Raw genomic sequence first — 17897 nt, forward strand, 5'->3', positions numbered from 1 at the left:
AACAAGAGAAGCCACCGCAATGAGAAGCCCGTGCACCGCAAGAGAGAGTAGCCCCCGCTCTCTACAACTAGAGAAAGCCTGTGTGCAGCAATGAAGACCCAATGCAGCCAAAAATAAATAAAATTTTTTTAAATAAAAAAATAATTTAAAACAATCACTTAATTTATAGTCTACATGTATTTGAAATCTGTTTTAATAACATGCTTCAGTATTTACCACATGTTCCATTTTGATTGAATTTTAGGTGAGTAAATTGATATTTCAGGAATTTATTTTTGATATGGGGGCAGGATTTGGTGTAGTCCATTCTACCTTTTAAAAAATTGGACTCTTTAAAACAGTTATCTGTTTTAAGATTAAAATTTAGGTACAAATTAATGTTTGGATATTAAAAAGCAAAATCTTCCTTAGAATTAGTGACACAAATAATTAAAATAGTAAATCTTTGTGTATTTAAGAGCTTAATTTACCTAAACTGGCTTTCATGAGTTAAAACTTAGTAATACATCCTCAGCTTTTATAGTGGTTGAATATTCAAACCATCCTGTATTTTTTTTGGCTGCGTTGGGCCTTCATTGCCGCACGAGGGCTTTCTCTAGTTGTGGCGAGCGGGGGCTACTCCTTGTTGTGGTGCTGTGGCTTCTCCTCTTGTGGAGCATGGGCTCTAGGCGCATGGGCTTCAGTAGTTGCGGCACACAGGCCCTAGAGTGCACGGGCTTCAGTAGTTGCAGCACACAGCCTCAGTAGTTGTGGTGAGCAGGCTTAGTTGCTCCACAGCATGTGGGATCTTCCTGGACCAGGGATCGAACCCGTGTCCCCTGAATTGGCAGGCGGATTTTTAAACACTGTGCCACCAGGGAAGTCCTGGCAGGCAGATTCTTAAGCACTGCACCACCAGGGAAGTCCCCTACAAATATGTTTAAAGATACAATCCTCCATCACAGAGGTCCATATAATTTCCTGCTTGATATATGAAAAGTTTTCACTGCAGATAAATTCATGTATTTTATGAATTCACGTCAGAAAGTTAAAAATGTGATACCAAATTCCAATCATTTTCCTACCCCCACCCCCCTTTTTTTGTAGGTGCCTTACAACTTAGAGTATAATGACAGTTAACCAAAGTTGTAATACTCCTTTTTCTTTCCTTTCATGGACTTTTTTCCAGGCAGTCCTTAAAAGTTTTTTCATGGCATTTATGTTTTAATCTGAAAGATGACACAAGTTCTTTCTCTGCTAAGTAGGTGCTAATCTAAAATTGTGCCTATTCCTCTAATAGTAGAGGGTCATACATAGAACACTTAGATTATCCATTTTATTAAAGGGTCTTTCACCTTTAAGTCTCGGAATTCTGTTAATGAGTGTGCTGAAACTCTAAAAACAGAACTGTGTGTGTGTGTTTGTGTAAGGAAAGAGGGTTTTCTTGTTTACAGTGTGCCCAGCTGATCAGTTTGCCACATGCGGATTATACAGTGATATTTGCCCACTAAGCTTGATTAGAAAAATCTTTTTTTGTGTTTTAGTCTACCTAGTGCAGCCTATACTAAATATAATGATACAAATATGGTCAATGTCAGTGTTTGTTTTGTTTGTCTTTGTTTTTAAGGAGGGACATGGACTAAGCAGTAAAAATAGTTATTTGTTTCTTTTGTTTATGCTTTATCTTTCATCTTAAACTCAGCTGCATTTCATAATGACATCATTAGGTGTTCTAAGACATGTATCAGAGGAGAAACTATAGGTATTGCTCTAGTGATTTAGCCGTTTGGTTTTAAAACCATAAGATTAGATGGTAATTGGTATGTATGCTCATGTATTTTGGGTAGCATTTCAAATACTATTATGTCAGAAGTGGTATTAGAAAAAGTTCAAGTGTGACTTTTGTTACTGTTACTAGCTTACTTACAGAGTGTTCACCAAATATGGGTGACTACAGAGCCCCTTTCCACCATTACTTACATCCTGCACTAAGCTACACGGAACATACTAGGAAGCCGTCCTAGAAGAATAAGGGAGGGTGAGCAAATTGCCAATATTGAAATTGTCCTAGACTTTTAGAATTGTTTCTGCCAGGGTATTTAGCTTATTTCACTTACACTTTTCAGCAAATGATACCAAATCTAAGTTTAATGAGTATTCCTTTGTTTAAAAAATTCTCTGGTGTCTGTGGTATGAGTGAAATATTACTTAGCTGACATTGACATAATCAGTTTATACTTATCTGCAAAGTATCTCTTCCAAGGAAATGCTAATCTTTGTACTTACATATGGGGCATTTTATGGAATCTTTAGGTCTGGTTTTAATTAATTTTTGTTAATTTGTAGTATGTTAGATCACTTTTACTAAAAAATTTTTCATGGGAAGAATTTAAAGCAAATTGTACATTGGTCTGCTGAAACTAAATTTCTATCCATTTTATTTTCTTTTTAAAAAAAATTTTTACTTATTTTTTTTATTGAGGTATAGTTGATGTACAATATTGTGTAAGTTTCAGGTTACAACATAGTGATTCACAATTTTTAAAGTTTATACTCCATTTATAGTTATAAAATATTGGCTGTATTCCTTGTGCTGTAAAATATACCCTTGTAGCTTATTTATTTTATGCATAGTAGTTTGTACCTCCTAATCCAAGAGGTAAGATACCGCTTCAGGTAAATAACATGTTACTAGTGATATACTTTTTGAGGTATTAAAATGACTCACTATCATTACTACCTTCCCAAACCTCAAGGAATGTAGGAAACTCAGGTTAGAAACGGCTGATCTGATCCTGTTTCCTTTATAGTCCTGCCTGCCTTTTCCTGGTAGCATTCTATAAACCAACAGATTATCATTTTGGCCCCTGATTGTAATTTTCACTTTTCTGGCTTTGCTTTTAGCTTATGCTGTTATGGTTGACTCCTGAACAGTATGAGTTTGAACTGCTCGGGTCCACTAATGTGCATTTTTTTAAATTAGCAGATACTACAGTACAGCTTGATCTGAGGTTGACTGAATCCAAGGATGTGGAACCTCGAATACAGAGGAGCCACATATATGGAGGGCCCAACTATACGTTATACTCAGATTTTTGACTGTGTGGAGGGTCGGCAGCCCTAACTCCCGCGTTGTTCAAGGGTCAACTGTATTTCATTTTCGTGGAATGCTTCCCTCATTTTTTCTCTAAACTCATTCAGATCTTCTCAATTCAGTTTCATAAAATATTCCTCATTTTCCCCAGCCTAAATTATTCTGTCCCACTTAACTCAAATTATAGCGTTTATTCTTTAGTTCATACAGCAATTAAATGTCTTGTAATTTTCTTTTTCTCTTGGCTGTTATTTTTCTTTTATTATTATTTAATATTCCACATGCTTATGTCTTGTTTTCCCAACTAGATTATAAACTCCCTGAGGGCAGGTGTGATATTTTACATTTCTTTATGGTTCTCCATTGCATTTAGCACATGTTACATAGCTTGTAGACATTCAGTTTATCGATTTGATTTGTTTTTAAATATATTTAATTTTAGATTTTTCAAATGAACGAACACTTTAAATGAAAACCTAAGCACCTGTTTGTTTTGCGTCGTATTTGTGTATTCAGCTAATATCCAGTAATCTTTAGTGGTTAATTGCTTTAGATTACTAACATTGTGGACTTTCCATAACAAAGTTTTAATCCCAGTTGGGATAGTTCTGGGCAGTTTTCTGCCATGAAATTTGTGTTCATATGTATAAAAGAATAGTAATGTTAGCCTGAATACAAGATTTTGGAAGGTAAGTTACCACAAGTATTAGATATATTACAGATCCAAACACAAATGAATGTGGAATTATCCACGTCATTGCTTTCCTACTGGCTTTATCCCTACCACTAGTATAGACAGTTATGCTGACTTACTGGGATTCTTCCTAAAATCAACAAAGTCACTGTTGGTTTTAAAGTTTTGATAAACAATTAAGGAAGGATTCATAAATTATTTATAACAGTTATTTTAAAATAATATTTTGATATTGTGGATCATATAAAAATATTTTTCATAATTTATTGACTGCTCTGTAGACTATTGGGAGTTTGTTACCAGTGTCCTCAACTAACTTGTTTAATTTTTATCTAGAAGCTACAGAAGAAGTTTCTCTGGACAGTCCAGAAAGGGAACCTATACTCTCCTCAGAACCTTCTCCTGCAGTCACACCTGTGACCCCCACGACACTCATTGCTCCCAGAATTGAATCAAAGAGTATGTCTGCTCCTGTGATCTTTGACAGATCCAGGGAGGAGGTATGGAAAAATGTTTATATTCTAAGTTAATATGTAAATAATACATTTTTTGTCCCCCACCCAACATTTCTTTACTGTTAGTCATTTGTAATCAAAGCCTTTTAGTAATGTTTGGAAAAGAACACTGAACTAAAGAGGTCAGGTGATTTGGCTTCTAATTTTATCCCACCCCTTTTTCATCCAGTAACTTGGGCACATCACTGTCCTTCTCAAGTCAAGCAGTTTGTCATTTGTGATCTCATGATGGTAATGTGTGCCTCTCAGTGTTCCTCTCTTGGTCAAATAAGGTAATGTCTGAAAGTGCTTTGAAAACTTAATCACAATAAAGTGGTATCTTGAGTAATTTTATTTGATAAAAGTATAATAAATGTTAATGGGTGATGTCGGCAGAGTAAGAGATGTGTTGTGAGTGGAGAGGAAGCATGAGGACCTTCTAAGGTGTAATGATGGTGTTTTTTCTTAATCTACATTCTGGTTACGAAGATGTGTTTACTTTGTAAAAATCATTGAGCTCTTTACCTAGGATTTATATACTTTATGTGTGTTACAGTTCAAATAAGTCTTACTTTTAAAAAATCTGTACAGGAGGGCAACTTTGAAAAAAATTATCATTAGAAAAACATCCCTTTATTTTTGGTAGCTTTAGACTATTAATATTGCTTTTAAAATTTGTAAGATTTAAGTTTCTGTGTTTTCTTCTTGAAAGTAACAAAAATTTCCCTCAGAACTGCTATTAATAAGGATTGCTTATTTACAATGGATGAAAAGTGCTTCTCTGTAGTCCCGTAGGTTTATCATTTTTCCTACTTCTTTTTTCAGTGAGCTTTATAGTGGTTTCATTGGCTTCAAGAAGAACATGTGTTTACTAGGTAATTGGTGAAATCATGGTGCTCAAGTTGCTTATAATTCCTGCAAGTATATAGGATTCTACTGGCAAAAGTAATGGCTACCTCCTGGTTTTTAAAGAGGAGAGATACAACCTTGAAAAATAACTAATGTTAAAAAAAATCAAGGAATTAATTATTTTCATAATCTGAATCTGAAGATTGAGTATATAGAACAAAAACATTCCACAATATTCCTACAGAAGACTACAACGTTTTCTATATATCTGAGGAGTTGGAGGAAAACAAGATTTTCTGTTCCTTCTCCCAGTGATGCTTTTCCTGTTGTCTTTGTGTGTGTGTGTATCTTTTACATAGTCAGGAAATGTGAAAGCTTTTATTGTTTTTCATAAGTGGAGTGCTGAGTGACTTTTCAAATTGATGTGACAGTGACCCTAATAAAAGATAGATGGTAAAAATTATAGTTATTAGTATTATGACAGTAATATAAACTGGAATCTTTAATAACAAAAAAAATTTTTCTAGATTGAAGAAGAAGCAAATGGAGATGTTTTTGATATAGAAATTGGTGTATCAGATCCAGAGAAAGTTGGTAAGTTAATATTTATTATATTTTGTACTTGCTTCTTTTTGATAGTTAGCTTGGTTGTTAATGTGCTATTTTTCTTAACTAAATGCATTATTACAATATTAAAATGGTGCTTTTATTTTTAAACTCGTGGCAGCTTGTTTTGTTTTTTTCCCCAGCTTTATTGAGGTATAATTGACAAATAAAAATTGTGTGTATTTAGGATGTACAGTGTGATGATTTAATATATGTTATAAAATGATTACTACAATCAAGTTAATGTATTACCTCATATAGTTACCTTGTGTGTGTGCATGTGGTTAAGCTTATGATTTTTAATAGTTTGACTTTTCTTGTAGGTGATGGCATGAATGCTTACATGGCTTATAGAGTAACAACAAAGGTAAGTCTTTTGCTCCTTTAAAAAAATATTGAGCCCTCACCATGTGTAGTATGAGGATACTACAGTGATTAAGGTGTAAGTGATCACTGTCTTTACAAAGGTTATCATCCAGTAAAAGTTGCATATAAATAGCTACAATGAGTTCTGAGTGGTTTGGTAGGTAAAGTATTCCGGGAGAGTATGCGGGAAGGGATCTAATCTAGGCAAAGGTAGGAGAAGTGATTTGGGTGGGAGAGGGACAAAGGGATTTGCTTGCGTAAAAGCCAGAAATCAAGAAAGCATTGTTCTTTCTAGGATCTGCAGGAAGTGATGCCAGATTAAATTGTTTGGCAGTAAGCCTTCCTATATTATGAACAGCCACATTAGGAATTCAGCCTTCATCCTTAGTATATATAATGGAGAGCCATTGAAGAGGTTCAAACAAGAATGTGGTACAATTGATCTTTGTTCTAGAAAGCTTTCTCTGACTCAGTATGGATTGGGAGGATCAAAGTAAAGGTCAGGATTTCGAGTTAAGAGGCGGTTGCAATCCTTAAAGGGATTGTAGGCCTTCAAATCTTAAAGAGAGAGGATCTGAAACAGTCCTAGCTGTGAGAAGCGATTCTTAATACTAAGGAATTAGTTCTAGGGATGAGTGAAATAAATGGCTTCTTGTGATGTATAGGAGGTAGAATCAGTAGAGCTTGGATGTAAGGAGTGAGGAAGGGGGGATGCCTAAGTGTGTGTGTGTTTTTTTTAATCTTTATTGGAGTATAATTGCTTTACAATGTTGTGTTAGTTTCTGTTGTACAACAAAGTGAATCAGCTGTAAGTATACATATATCCCCATATTCCCTCCCTCTTGAGCCTCCCTCCCATGCCTGAGTTTTTTTGTCCCCGTCCCCCCCCCCCGCTCCCCCCCCCCCCCCCCCCCCCCGCGGTACGCGGACCTCTCACTGTTGTGGCCTCTCCCGTTGCGGAGCACAGGCTCCGGACACGCAGGCTCAGCGGCCATGGCTCACGGGCCCAGCCGCTCCGCGGCATGTGGGATCTTCCTGGACCGGGGCACAAACCCGTGTCCCCTGCATCGGCAGGCAGACTCCCAACCACTGCGCCACCAGGGAAGCCCCTGAGTTTTTGTCTAGAGGAACTTTGTGGTTGTTGGAGTGATCCTGGAGAAGAGGCAACACAAGGAGAGGAGCACAGTATGGAGTCAGATTTGTTAATTCATTGAACAGATACTTACTTATTAAATACCTTGGGGTCAGGCTCTTTTCCAAGGACTACAGTATAGTAGAAATGCCCTTCACTCATGGAACTTATGTTGGAGCAGGGAAAAATATGGTGAAATTGAGGTGGCAGTGAGATTTAAGTGGAGGTTTCCCTTGGGCTATGTATTATTGGACTGAAGCTCAGAGGAGATCTGGGCCAGAGGTAAAGATTTAAGAATCATTAGCATAAATACAGGTAGAGTCAATGAGATGAGTTAAGGGTAGAATAAAGCAAACATTTTCTGTCCTCTTAAGTTTCTGTAAAAAAAAAAAAAAAATTCTATGATTTGGGTGTTTTTCAGTTGTTAGAAATCTTTACATCACATCAGTTAGCTACTCTGCATTTTTTTCAGAGTAGATCAGTGTGTGTGATATGTATATATGCATGTTCACAATTATGTATTACATTAACTTCTAAAAAATTGTTTAGTTTTCAAAATTTGAAATACCTCTTCTTCACTTGTAGACTTCTCTTTCCATGTTCAGTAAGAGTGAATTTTCAGTTAAAAGAAGATTTAGTGACTTTCTCGGTTTGCATAGCAAGTTAGCAAGCAAGTATTTACATGTTGGTTACATTGTGCCACCAGCTCCAGAAAAAAGTATAGTAGGTAAGTATGAATTTTTAAAAATTTATTGTTGTTACTCTTACTAGTTCAGTTTTAACTGTATAGATGTGTATATTCCATGATCATTCACTATCATGACATCTCAATATCTAGAAATACTGGATTTAAGTATTGTTTTTGATAGTCATTCATCAACTGAAGAATGTATAGCTAAGTTTTATTTTCTAACACTTGAGGATTTGATTTATATAATGTTGTTAAATATTTGACAAGGTGAAAGCAACTAAAAACCCTTTTAGAGTCATTAGAGTATCTTATTATTGAGTAACACTTAGAGAATATTCAATATTATTAGTATATTAACATTTTTCTAAGGGTTTGGAGGTGTTTTGTGCTTAGCTATACATTGTACAAAAAGATTTGATCTAGCCTTGCTCACACAGGAGCTATTTAAACTCATCTTAGTTTATTACGTACTTCAATTTAACATTTAAAAACATTTCTACTTTTACAGGTAATAAAGGCTTACTTAGTTAAGAATATGCAGAATATTACAAAAGAGGAGGAGAACCTCCATTTTCCCACCATTAAAAAACATCTGTCATGTCTTAAAATTTTGTAGTATATTTTCCAAGCTTTTCAGTCATAGGTTTTTATTTATCTTTTTTTATATACATGATTATTATTCTGAAAAGTATTCAAAATGAATTTTACTTATCTTTAAGTTATTGTTTTTACTTTTTTAAACATTTGATTTGAAAAGCAGTTTTATCCATATCCTTTATGATTTTTGAAACCTGATATATTTAAATGTATTTATTATATTCTTTCTCTTTTTTAATTTTTTTTTAATAAATTTTATTTATTTATTTATTTCTGACAGCTTTGGGTTTCTGTTGCTGTGCGTGGGCTTTCTCTAGTTGCAGCGAGCAGGGGTTACTCTTCATTGCAGTGCGTTGGCTTCTCATTGTGGTGGCTTCTAGTTGTAGAGCACAGGCTCTAGGCACTCGGGCTTCAGTAGTTGTGACATGTGGGCTCAGTAGTTGTGGCTTGTGGGCTCTAGAGCGCAGCCTCAGTAGTTGTGGCGCACAGGCTTAGTTGCTCTGCGGCATGTGGGATCTTCCCAGACCAGGGCTCGAACCCGTGTCCCCTGCATTGGCAGGCGGATTCTTAACCACTGCACCACCAGGGAAGTCCCTATTATATGAGAATTTAAAAATTGTATTTATTAATGCACTTAAAAATAATAAACTCGGGGCTTCCCTGGTGGCGCAGTGGTTGAGAGTCTGCCTGCCGATGCAGGGGACACGGGTTCGTGCCCCGGTCCGGGAAGATCCCACATGCCGCGGAGCGGCTGGGCCCGTGAGCCATGGCCACTGAGCCTGTGTGTCCAGAGCCTGTGCTCTGCAACGGGAGAGGCCACAACAGTGAGAGGCCCGTGTACTGCAAAAAATAATAATAATAATAATAAACTCATTACCTGTTAACAAATTAAAAAATTTTTGTGAAAAATAATTTTTATAAGACAAAAAAATTTATTGAGTGGCTTGCTTTTGTTTTTTACATTTTTGCAAAATCTCTTTAAATTGTGGTTTAATAGAAAATAGCTGTATTTTCGTATCTGTTTCTACACTCTACCTGTTGTGATACAACACATCATATAACTTTTGGAAAACTCCACTGAGCTCTCATGAAAGAATGGGAGCAAAAAAGACACAAATAGCAGCTTAGTATTATGAAGGTCGATTTTTGTATATATCCCCCATCAGCCCAAAGGGTCTCAGAAACCTTACGAATATGCTACCCATACTCTGAGAACTGCTAGTCTAGTTAATAATGTTATTTCTCTGTCCTGTAAACTGTTGCAGTGGTATCTTTTGGCCTCCCATTATCTATGTAGTGAGCTTGAGTTTCATTTATCATAAATTGTTATTAATATCCTTTTTTCTTTAAGTTGTACAGCTATTTTTATATATCAAAAGAGAAAAAAACAAAAAATAGTTTTTCTCATTTTGATGGCTAGATGCACTAGTTTAGGCCTTAAACATTGAGCCAGAAAAAAAAATTTTTTTAACTAAATTTTTATGCCCAAGTTTGTTGTGTTTCAAACTAATATTTTGCCCTAATAATCTTCAACCTTCCACAAATTATTGAATTAAAAGGAGATTGAAAGAATTTGAGGCAACCACATAAAATGCAGTTTAAAAAAAAGATATAAATAAAGAAATTAGCAGGAAAAATAATTGTAGTTAAATAAAAGATGAAGCCAAGTTAAACAGTTTCCTCTAAACGTGTGCATAAAGTCTGAACTTCAGTTATTGAAGGTGGGTAACAAGTTTTTCTGTGAAGTTCCTGGCAGAAAATCAAGTAGAGAAGCAGTCATTAAAAAAATTTCATATTGTCCATCAATTTTTAAAAATAAAAATGAATATATTGTCTAAGAAAAATTTTAAATATGAGAGGCCCTTTTAATTATATACCCAGTGGTTTTCAAGTAACAAACACAGTGGTGTAATAAGAATAGTAACTTCTCTTTCCTGGGAAGCTGTAACTGCCACTGAAGGAAGAGGGGTCTTTTCATTAGCATATAACTGTTACTGCTTTTATAGAACCTTAGTTGACTAAAAAGCACTATTTTTGTGAAGCTTTTAAAAAAGAGCAACAAAGAAGTTGAAAAGTATTAAGGAGTAACTGCTTACAGTTAGTTTTTATTTACCGCAGTGGCGCATAATGGTTACTTACCTCTAGGAAGTAGCATGAGCAGAAGATCACAGAATTTAAAAAAGCAAAATATTATATAGTGGTAAGGTTTTTTTTCACAAAACCAGAATATGTGAAATAACATCCCACACCTAGTAGTCCACTCAAGGTAGGTAATTTTAAGTGTTTGAATGAGTTTTCCTTTTCAAACTGTTGTATTTCAGAGGAATTATGTTAAAACATTCATAGGTGATAATATCGTTTTTCACCAGGTGTACCAACCTGAATAAGAATTACATGGTTTTACATGATCTATTTTTAAATGGCTTTATTGAGATATAATTCACATGCCATACAATTCATCCATTTAAATTGTATAATTCATTATTAGCTTTTCATATATTCAGACTTGTGCATACCTCACCACAGTCAGTTTTAGAATATTTCTATTACCCCTTAGCCATCATCCTCTAATTTCCTCATCCACTCCCAGTCCTAGGCAATCACTAATTTACTTTCTTTCTCTATAGATTTTCCAATTCTGGACATTTCAAAAAACAGGGAACCATATAATACATGATCCTTTGTGACAAGCTTCTGTCAACGTAGCATAATATTTTTAAGGTTCATACATGTTGTACATATGTCATTACTTCATTTCTACAGAATCGAATTTTGAGAGTAAAAAGAACAGGGAAAGAAGAAAAATCTGCAATCTGATAGTAGTGTTAAAATTGAAATTGCTAATACAGAAATGATTAGCATGATTTTTATTCTCTAAATTTGAAGAGTTCTAAATATCTCTGTGAAAGAGCTCATTATTTCAAACTGTTATAAAACCAGCTATGATAAATAAACATGTTCTTAGAGTCTGCAACAGAGGAAATACTTAGCATATTAATGGATTACACTTATTTTTATTTTTCTAGTCCCCAAAGTAAAGAACGTTAATTATTGCTCATATGAGATGAAGATATCAAATGTGCTTAAATTTACTAATTTGAACTCCGTTATGCATATTGAAATGCAAACACATTTTAACTTACCAAGAGTTTAATGTATGTCAGATAGAGTCCAAACAGTTATAGGTTAGAAAACTACAGACACAGCTCAACCTCTGCTTTAGCTGTACTCTTTTAAAACTTACCTTATAAGTGCTTGCCAAGTACAGATGTTAATTTCTCAAAACTATGATACTAGTTATAATTTTAGCTTTTTTGTCAAGTTCAAATTTAAAATATATTTTAAATTATGCAGAAATGATTATAAAAGAATGTTTCTCAGTAATAGAAAATCATGAGTCTTCCAATTTTTTCAAAGGCATGACCAAGGTCAAAGTGGGTAAAGAAGATTCATCATCCACAGAATTTGTAGAAAAACGAAGAGCAGCTCTTGAAAGGTAATTCTAATCAGCTGTGTTTTATTACTCTAATGTTTTTACTTCAGTAGTATAAGTCTAATTCCATTAAATGGCACAAGTATATTTTAAGTATTAAAATTCTCAAAGTACCACTTGATTACTCTTATTAAGTGCTATAAGCTTTTATTAAGAAAATTGATTCATTCAGAAGTACTGTATACTTGTTCCATTTTTATTCTCATTATAGTCTAACAAAGTAATACCTATTTTCATCTGAATTATTTCCTTTGAATTATTACTTCAAATAATACTGAAATGTTATTAAATACAATGAAAAATTAGGTTTGTGCTCCCTCCTTCAACTCTTTATAATTGATTTTGACTTGAGTGTACAGAAGTATTAGTCATTGCTCAAGTTGACTGTATAGTTAAAGGCTGATAGATATATATGCTGTGCCTTGCTTTAGACTTCTTGACCTGACACATTTCCTATGGCTTTGAAGACTTGTGTTCATTGTGGCCGACTAAACGGGAAATGGATGGGAGGAATCCCACTCCCAGAATCTTAACATTTCTTCCTTGCTATGCTGAAAATGTGAGAAAACAAGTTCAAAACTGTCTTAAAGCCCAATTTGTAGTACATAAGTTGGTAATTACCTGCACTTAATACATTTTCTAATTTCATAGTTTTTGTTTGTTATTTTAATTGAATGTGCTTATTTGTTCTCTGTCTTATTTTCTCTCTTGGCTTAAAATTAGTGGTTGGCATAGATAGGACAGATTTTAGGAAATAGTATATATATCTATAGGGTACAAATTATTCTGTAAAACTCTTTTTGAGGCAGTGTATTTCTGGGTTTTAGTAATAAATTGTTTCAATTTTAAGAAAATACCACAGTAAAGTCAGGTTTGAACAATTTGCAATAAGAAAAGCTAGTGTGCAGCTTAAAATCTTAAAGACTTAAAAGATGAGATTATGTCTGTGAGACTCAGCAGTTACTCAGGAAAAGGATTTAAATTGCATTGAAAGAAGTTTAATTTAGGCATTAAAATTGATTCTCTTGTGAAAGAGGTCATAGAATGAGTGTTTTTAAGAGTAAAGGTAGATAATGTGCTGCCTTGATTTTGCTTAGTCCTTCCTGAAAGTATAACCATGACCTTTTGAGAAGGCTTTCCAGTCCTATTTTTCTGTGAGTAAATTTGAAATATTTTGGATGGCATTCTTGATAAGGAAGTTAATGAAGATTTATTGTACCAAGGGCATATAATTTGATTCTACATTCACCTTTCTTTTAACTTGAATGCATTGCATAGTACTTAAACCATATCTTCATTCACTGTGTAACACTGAGGAGAGTTTTAAGGAAATATTGAAGCTTGACCTAGTGCATATGTGAAGATAGTTTCTTACTGATAAATGTTACTTGTTAAATACTACCTTAGTGGAATTTGCAGTAGTGAGGGGGAAAAAAAAGGAAACAGTGTACTGTGAGTTCATTTTGTATTAGAAAAGATAACTAAAGAAAATATAGGTGTAAAGATACAGAAGGAAAGGAGGTGGAATGATTTTTCTCAAGTGATTTTTCTGTGGCATTTCTTAAAATTTAAACATTAGAATAGGCATATTTGTGGATATATAACCTAGTTGGATCTGGCGGGTCAAGGAAGTATTTCTTTGTTTACACTCTGGTATTCATTTACATATTTATTTGTTTGTACAACTTAGAGAATCCAGATAACTATCTTGAACAAAAGGATAAACATCTGGTATTGAAATATGGGAAGAGAAAGGGAGTGGTTAAGAACCCAAGTAATTTCCCTGTGCCACACTCAGTAAAGTAAGCAGAAATTACTTCTAAGTATCCCGAAGATCGCTCACTTGATTTTCTTAAGAGTGCTTCATATCTTACCTACAAGCATATTGAATTTATTTTATAGTAAGGATACACTTCTGTAAATATAAACTAAAAAATGTAAAGTAGCATTATACAGTGTGTAGGGTTTTAGAATCCTTTCTCTGTTGAAGCCTGCACTCAATTACACACTACACACTATCTGTGAGGCCTTGGACAAGTTATTTAACTTAAATTCATTGTTCCTTTTCTCTAAAGTGTAAGTGTATCATAACAAGCACCTGAAAACCCAACTGGCAAAGCCTAAACAGTTAGTGTCGGTTGATTAATCCATTCGTTCATATCAGGAAGTTTGGAGGTAGGCAGATGTTTAGTATAATTAAATCCATCAGGAAATCCTATTGCTTCCTTCTGATATCTGGACAACCATTTTTTCACCCGTCCACTACTAGTCCAAATGTCTGAATTAACTGCGGTAGACTCCTCATTGGTCTCCTTGTTTCCATCCTTGTACCTCTACTCTTTTTTCTAATATAGCAGCCAGGGTCATCCTTTTAAAACATGAGTCAGATCATCTTCCCACTCCTGTTCGTCCACCCACCCAGTTTCAGTCAATAAAAGCCAGAGTCCTCATAATGACCTATAAATTCTTACATGACTTGCACTGCTTACTCTGTTACCTACTTGATCTCCTATCCTCCTTGATCACTTTGCTCTAGGCCACACTCACCTTTTTGCTGCTCCTCAAAGATCCCAGGCATCTTCCCACCTTAGGGTTCTACCCCCTACCCTGTCCCCACTGCCTAGAAAGCTTTTGTTCCCAGGTATCTGTGTACCTAATTCCCTTACCTCTTTCAGATTCAAACATTCAGATGTCACCTTGCCAGTGAAGCCTATTTTGATTATTGGTTTCATTCTGACCTATTCTGTTTACATCGCCATCAACCACACCTTACACACTTGATCCCATTTACTTGTCCTTTCTCCACTTGTCCTTTCATTTTTCCACAGCATTTGCCACCTTATCACATACTACATAATTTTTATGTTTATGATTTATTGTCCGTCTTCTGTTAACTAAAATTAAAGCTCCAGGGACTTCCCTGGTGGTCCAGTGGTAAAGAATCCACCTTATAATGCAGGGGACGTGAGTTCAATCCCTGGTCAGGGAACTGAGGTCCCACATGCCACAGGGCAACTAAGCCCACATGCCACAACTACTGAGCTCATGTGCCTCAACTAGAGAGAGCCCACATGCCACAAACTACAGAGCCCACGCGCTCTGGAACCCACAAGCCACAACTACCGAGCCCACGTGCCCTGCAGCCTGCGCGCCACAACTAGACAGAAGCCCACGCGCCGCAGGGAAGGATCCTGCATGCCTCAACAAAGAACCTGCGTGCCGCAACTAAGACCCGATGCAGCCAAAAATAAATTAAATAGTAAATAAATCACTTAAAAAATAAATTAATTAAAGGTCTACTAGAGAAGGAATCCTGTTCTCTTGTTCACTGGTACATTCTGAGTACTCAGAACGGTAACTGATGTGTAGTAAATGCTCAATAAATGTTGAATGAACAAATGAATGTCATCAAAGACCCAGGCTCTTTCTACCTGTCTATTCTCTCATTCTTAGCACACATGTCTGAGTCTTAAGCGAGAGAAATATCTTTAACTCTGTTCCTCTCAAGCATTTTGTATAACCTGCTTTATTTTGTTTTGGTAAGTAAGTAGGAATTTGAAAGCCCTAAGTGATTCTAAATGTACCAATAACTTTTCCTTAGCACAATTCTCAAGAACAACTACTGACCACCTCTTGTTGAATCTGATACTTATTTTTCATCAGTTCCATTGCATCTTCCAACTTCTGTCTTCCTTCAGTGTCTCTGCTTCTCTCCATACCTCTTTTCGTGTACTTTTCTCACATTCTTTTCCTTTTTGTTCTGTATCCTTCCTTTATATATCTACAACCCTCTCTGACCTTAATTCTGAATTGATGACTATTTACAGATACTTTTTTTAATGGTTAATTGCTCTTTATTTTCATGTAACCCTTAAGAGGAAAAGTTTTAACCATCTCTTTTTCTAGAATATCATTTTCCAAAATGGATTCCTCAGATTGCTAGTATGTGGTAGGGTGAAAAAAGGAAATCTATTGTCAGTTGAGGTTTATAAATGTAGAGTGTAGCAAAGTTAAACCAGGTTTTTTTCCTGCAGTACTTCTCACAGCATTTAATATGCTGCTGTTCATTATAGGTCTTAAAGAAAGGAATATGTATGTAATATATTTCAAACTTTCTTGATTGTAGAACCAGTCGTTTTCATGGAATATTGTATGAGACTAGTATTCTGCAGAACTCACTTTAAAAAGCTATTTTAGAATATAAATAGTATTAGGTATTTCCATTTAGGTAGAAATATTAGAATATTTCTTAAAGGTTTGGGTACTAGATGTTTTGTCTTCCTGCTTGTTCATTTTACAAACATCTGAGTGCTTGCTATTTATCAGCTGTTGTGTGCACTCAGATGAACAACTTACACAGACTGCTTTAAGCAGTGCACAGTCTAAGTAACTAAATAACTCACCTAGAGTAGTACTGGAGAACTTCAGTGTTAAAATTGTAAGTAAAATTCCAGTGGGAAAATACCAACATTTCTTAAACTTACAGGATTAGTGTTCTACTGCATCTCTTTTATACCTTTATAAAGTAAGCCTCAAATACTTTTTAAAACCACAGTGTAGATTGCATTGTACATATCTATTAAATGCTCTGTTTCTGTTATAATGACTTCTTGTGTGGGCTGTTGACTTAAAGTGAAGTTTAATATGGTGTGTATTTTATTTAAATATACAAAAACAGAAGTTAACATTTAAGCAGCGATTAGTCATTTTAACCATTATATATAGTGTTTGACTTTAGAAAAGATTATCACTTTTTTTAGAAACTATTTTAGGCATACTTTATAATCTTGTAAAGAGATAGAAGTCATCACTGACTACATTTATGCTGCAGAAATAAAGGTATATTAACTGTTAGGTAAAATATTATAATTGAAATATTATTGCATGTTACTAATCTGGGGAAAGAGCAATTTTTTAAAAATGGGATTAGTTAAGTAATCAATGATCATCAAATAGTGAACCTTTTTTTTTTATGAAAGATTGGTAATTTATTATGAATGTCAGGGCTATACCTTTTCTAGTAAAGGAAAATTACTAAAGTTAGGCTAATAGTGATTTAATAATGATGTTTCTCTTTACTTTTTATTTTATGTGATGTCATATAAGGAAGACATTTATCAAAAATAGCAGAACCTTAAAAATAAAAATATTGAAGAAAATTTAGTCCTTGTCAAATAAGGACCAAAACTTACTTGATAATTAAAATCTGCTGCCAAGAAAAAAGAAATTGGTAGGCTGCTCTCCATTTTGGTAATGATGACAATTTAAAAAAAAAAAGTTTAACTGGACTACATAGTAATATATATATTACTAGAATATGTATAGTAATAACTGGAAATATAATGACCCACCGAAAGATAGCATTATTTGATAAATTTACCTATATACCCTTTTATAACTCTAATACTTCGCAGTGAGAAGTTTGATAAGTTATTTAACCTCTCCCCATTCCTACCCCCACCCCCACCATGTCTCTTTTTACATAATTATGAATTTTCAAAAGATGAACGAAAAGCTTTTTAATCATTAAATTGCTATAAGATTCTACATAATTAGAGTGAAGGCAAACTGATATGATAGGAGGCAAACAGAGGACATCTTTTTTTTTATTTTTTAATTTTTATTTTGTTGAAATAAGATTTAAAATAAGATGGTACTGATAAATAAAGGAGCATTTTATTCTTAAATCTAGGTATCTTCAAAGAACAGTAAAGCATCCGACTTTACTACAGGATCCTGATTTAAGGCAGTTCTTGGAAAGTTCAGAGGTATTATTTCTACTTTAAATTTTTATATGTAAATGTTCTCATTTATGATTATCAGTGTAATAATTTGTATAAGAATAGGTGTTCAGTAAACAGTTGCATTAATAGATGGAATAAAGCAAAGATTTTTTTTTGCT

The 17897-nt window shown here is 34.4% G+C and overlaps 1 protein-coding gene across 1 annotated transcript in view; it reads left to right on the top strand.

The window, feature by feature from the left end:
• The window catches only part of SNX2 (sorting nexin 2), a 53535-nt gene that overhangs the window by 22615 nt on the left and 13023 nt on the right, over positions 1-17897 (top strand). Inside the window, exons 3-8 of the mRNA XM_030869792.2 lie at positions 4104-4267; positions 5638-5704; positions 6040-6083; positions 7800-7941; positions 11920-11998; positions 17688-17763. Of these exons, the coding sequence (XP_030725652.1) occupies positions 4104-4267; positions 5638-5704; positions 6040-6083; positions 7800-7941; positions 11920-11998; positions 17688-17763 (572 nt within the window). The remainder of the gene's footprint in view (positions 1-4103; positions 4268-5637; positions 5705-6039; positions 6084-7799; positions 7942-11919; positions 11999-17687; positions 17764-17897) is intronic.

This window comes from Globicephala melas, chromosome 3 (genome assembly GCF_963455315.2).
Source record: "Globicephala melas chromosome 3, mGloMel1.2, whole genome shotgun sequence".
In the NCBI taxonomy this organism is placed as follows: Eukaryota; Metazoa; Chordata; class Mammalia; order Artiodactyla; family Delphinidae; genus Globicephala; species Globicephala melas.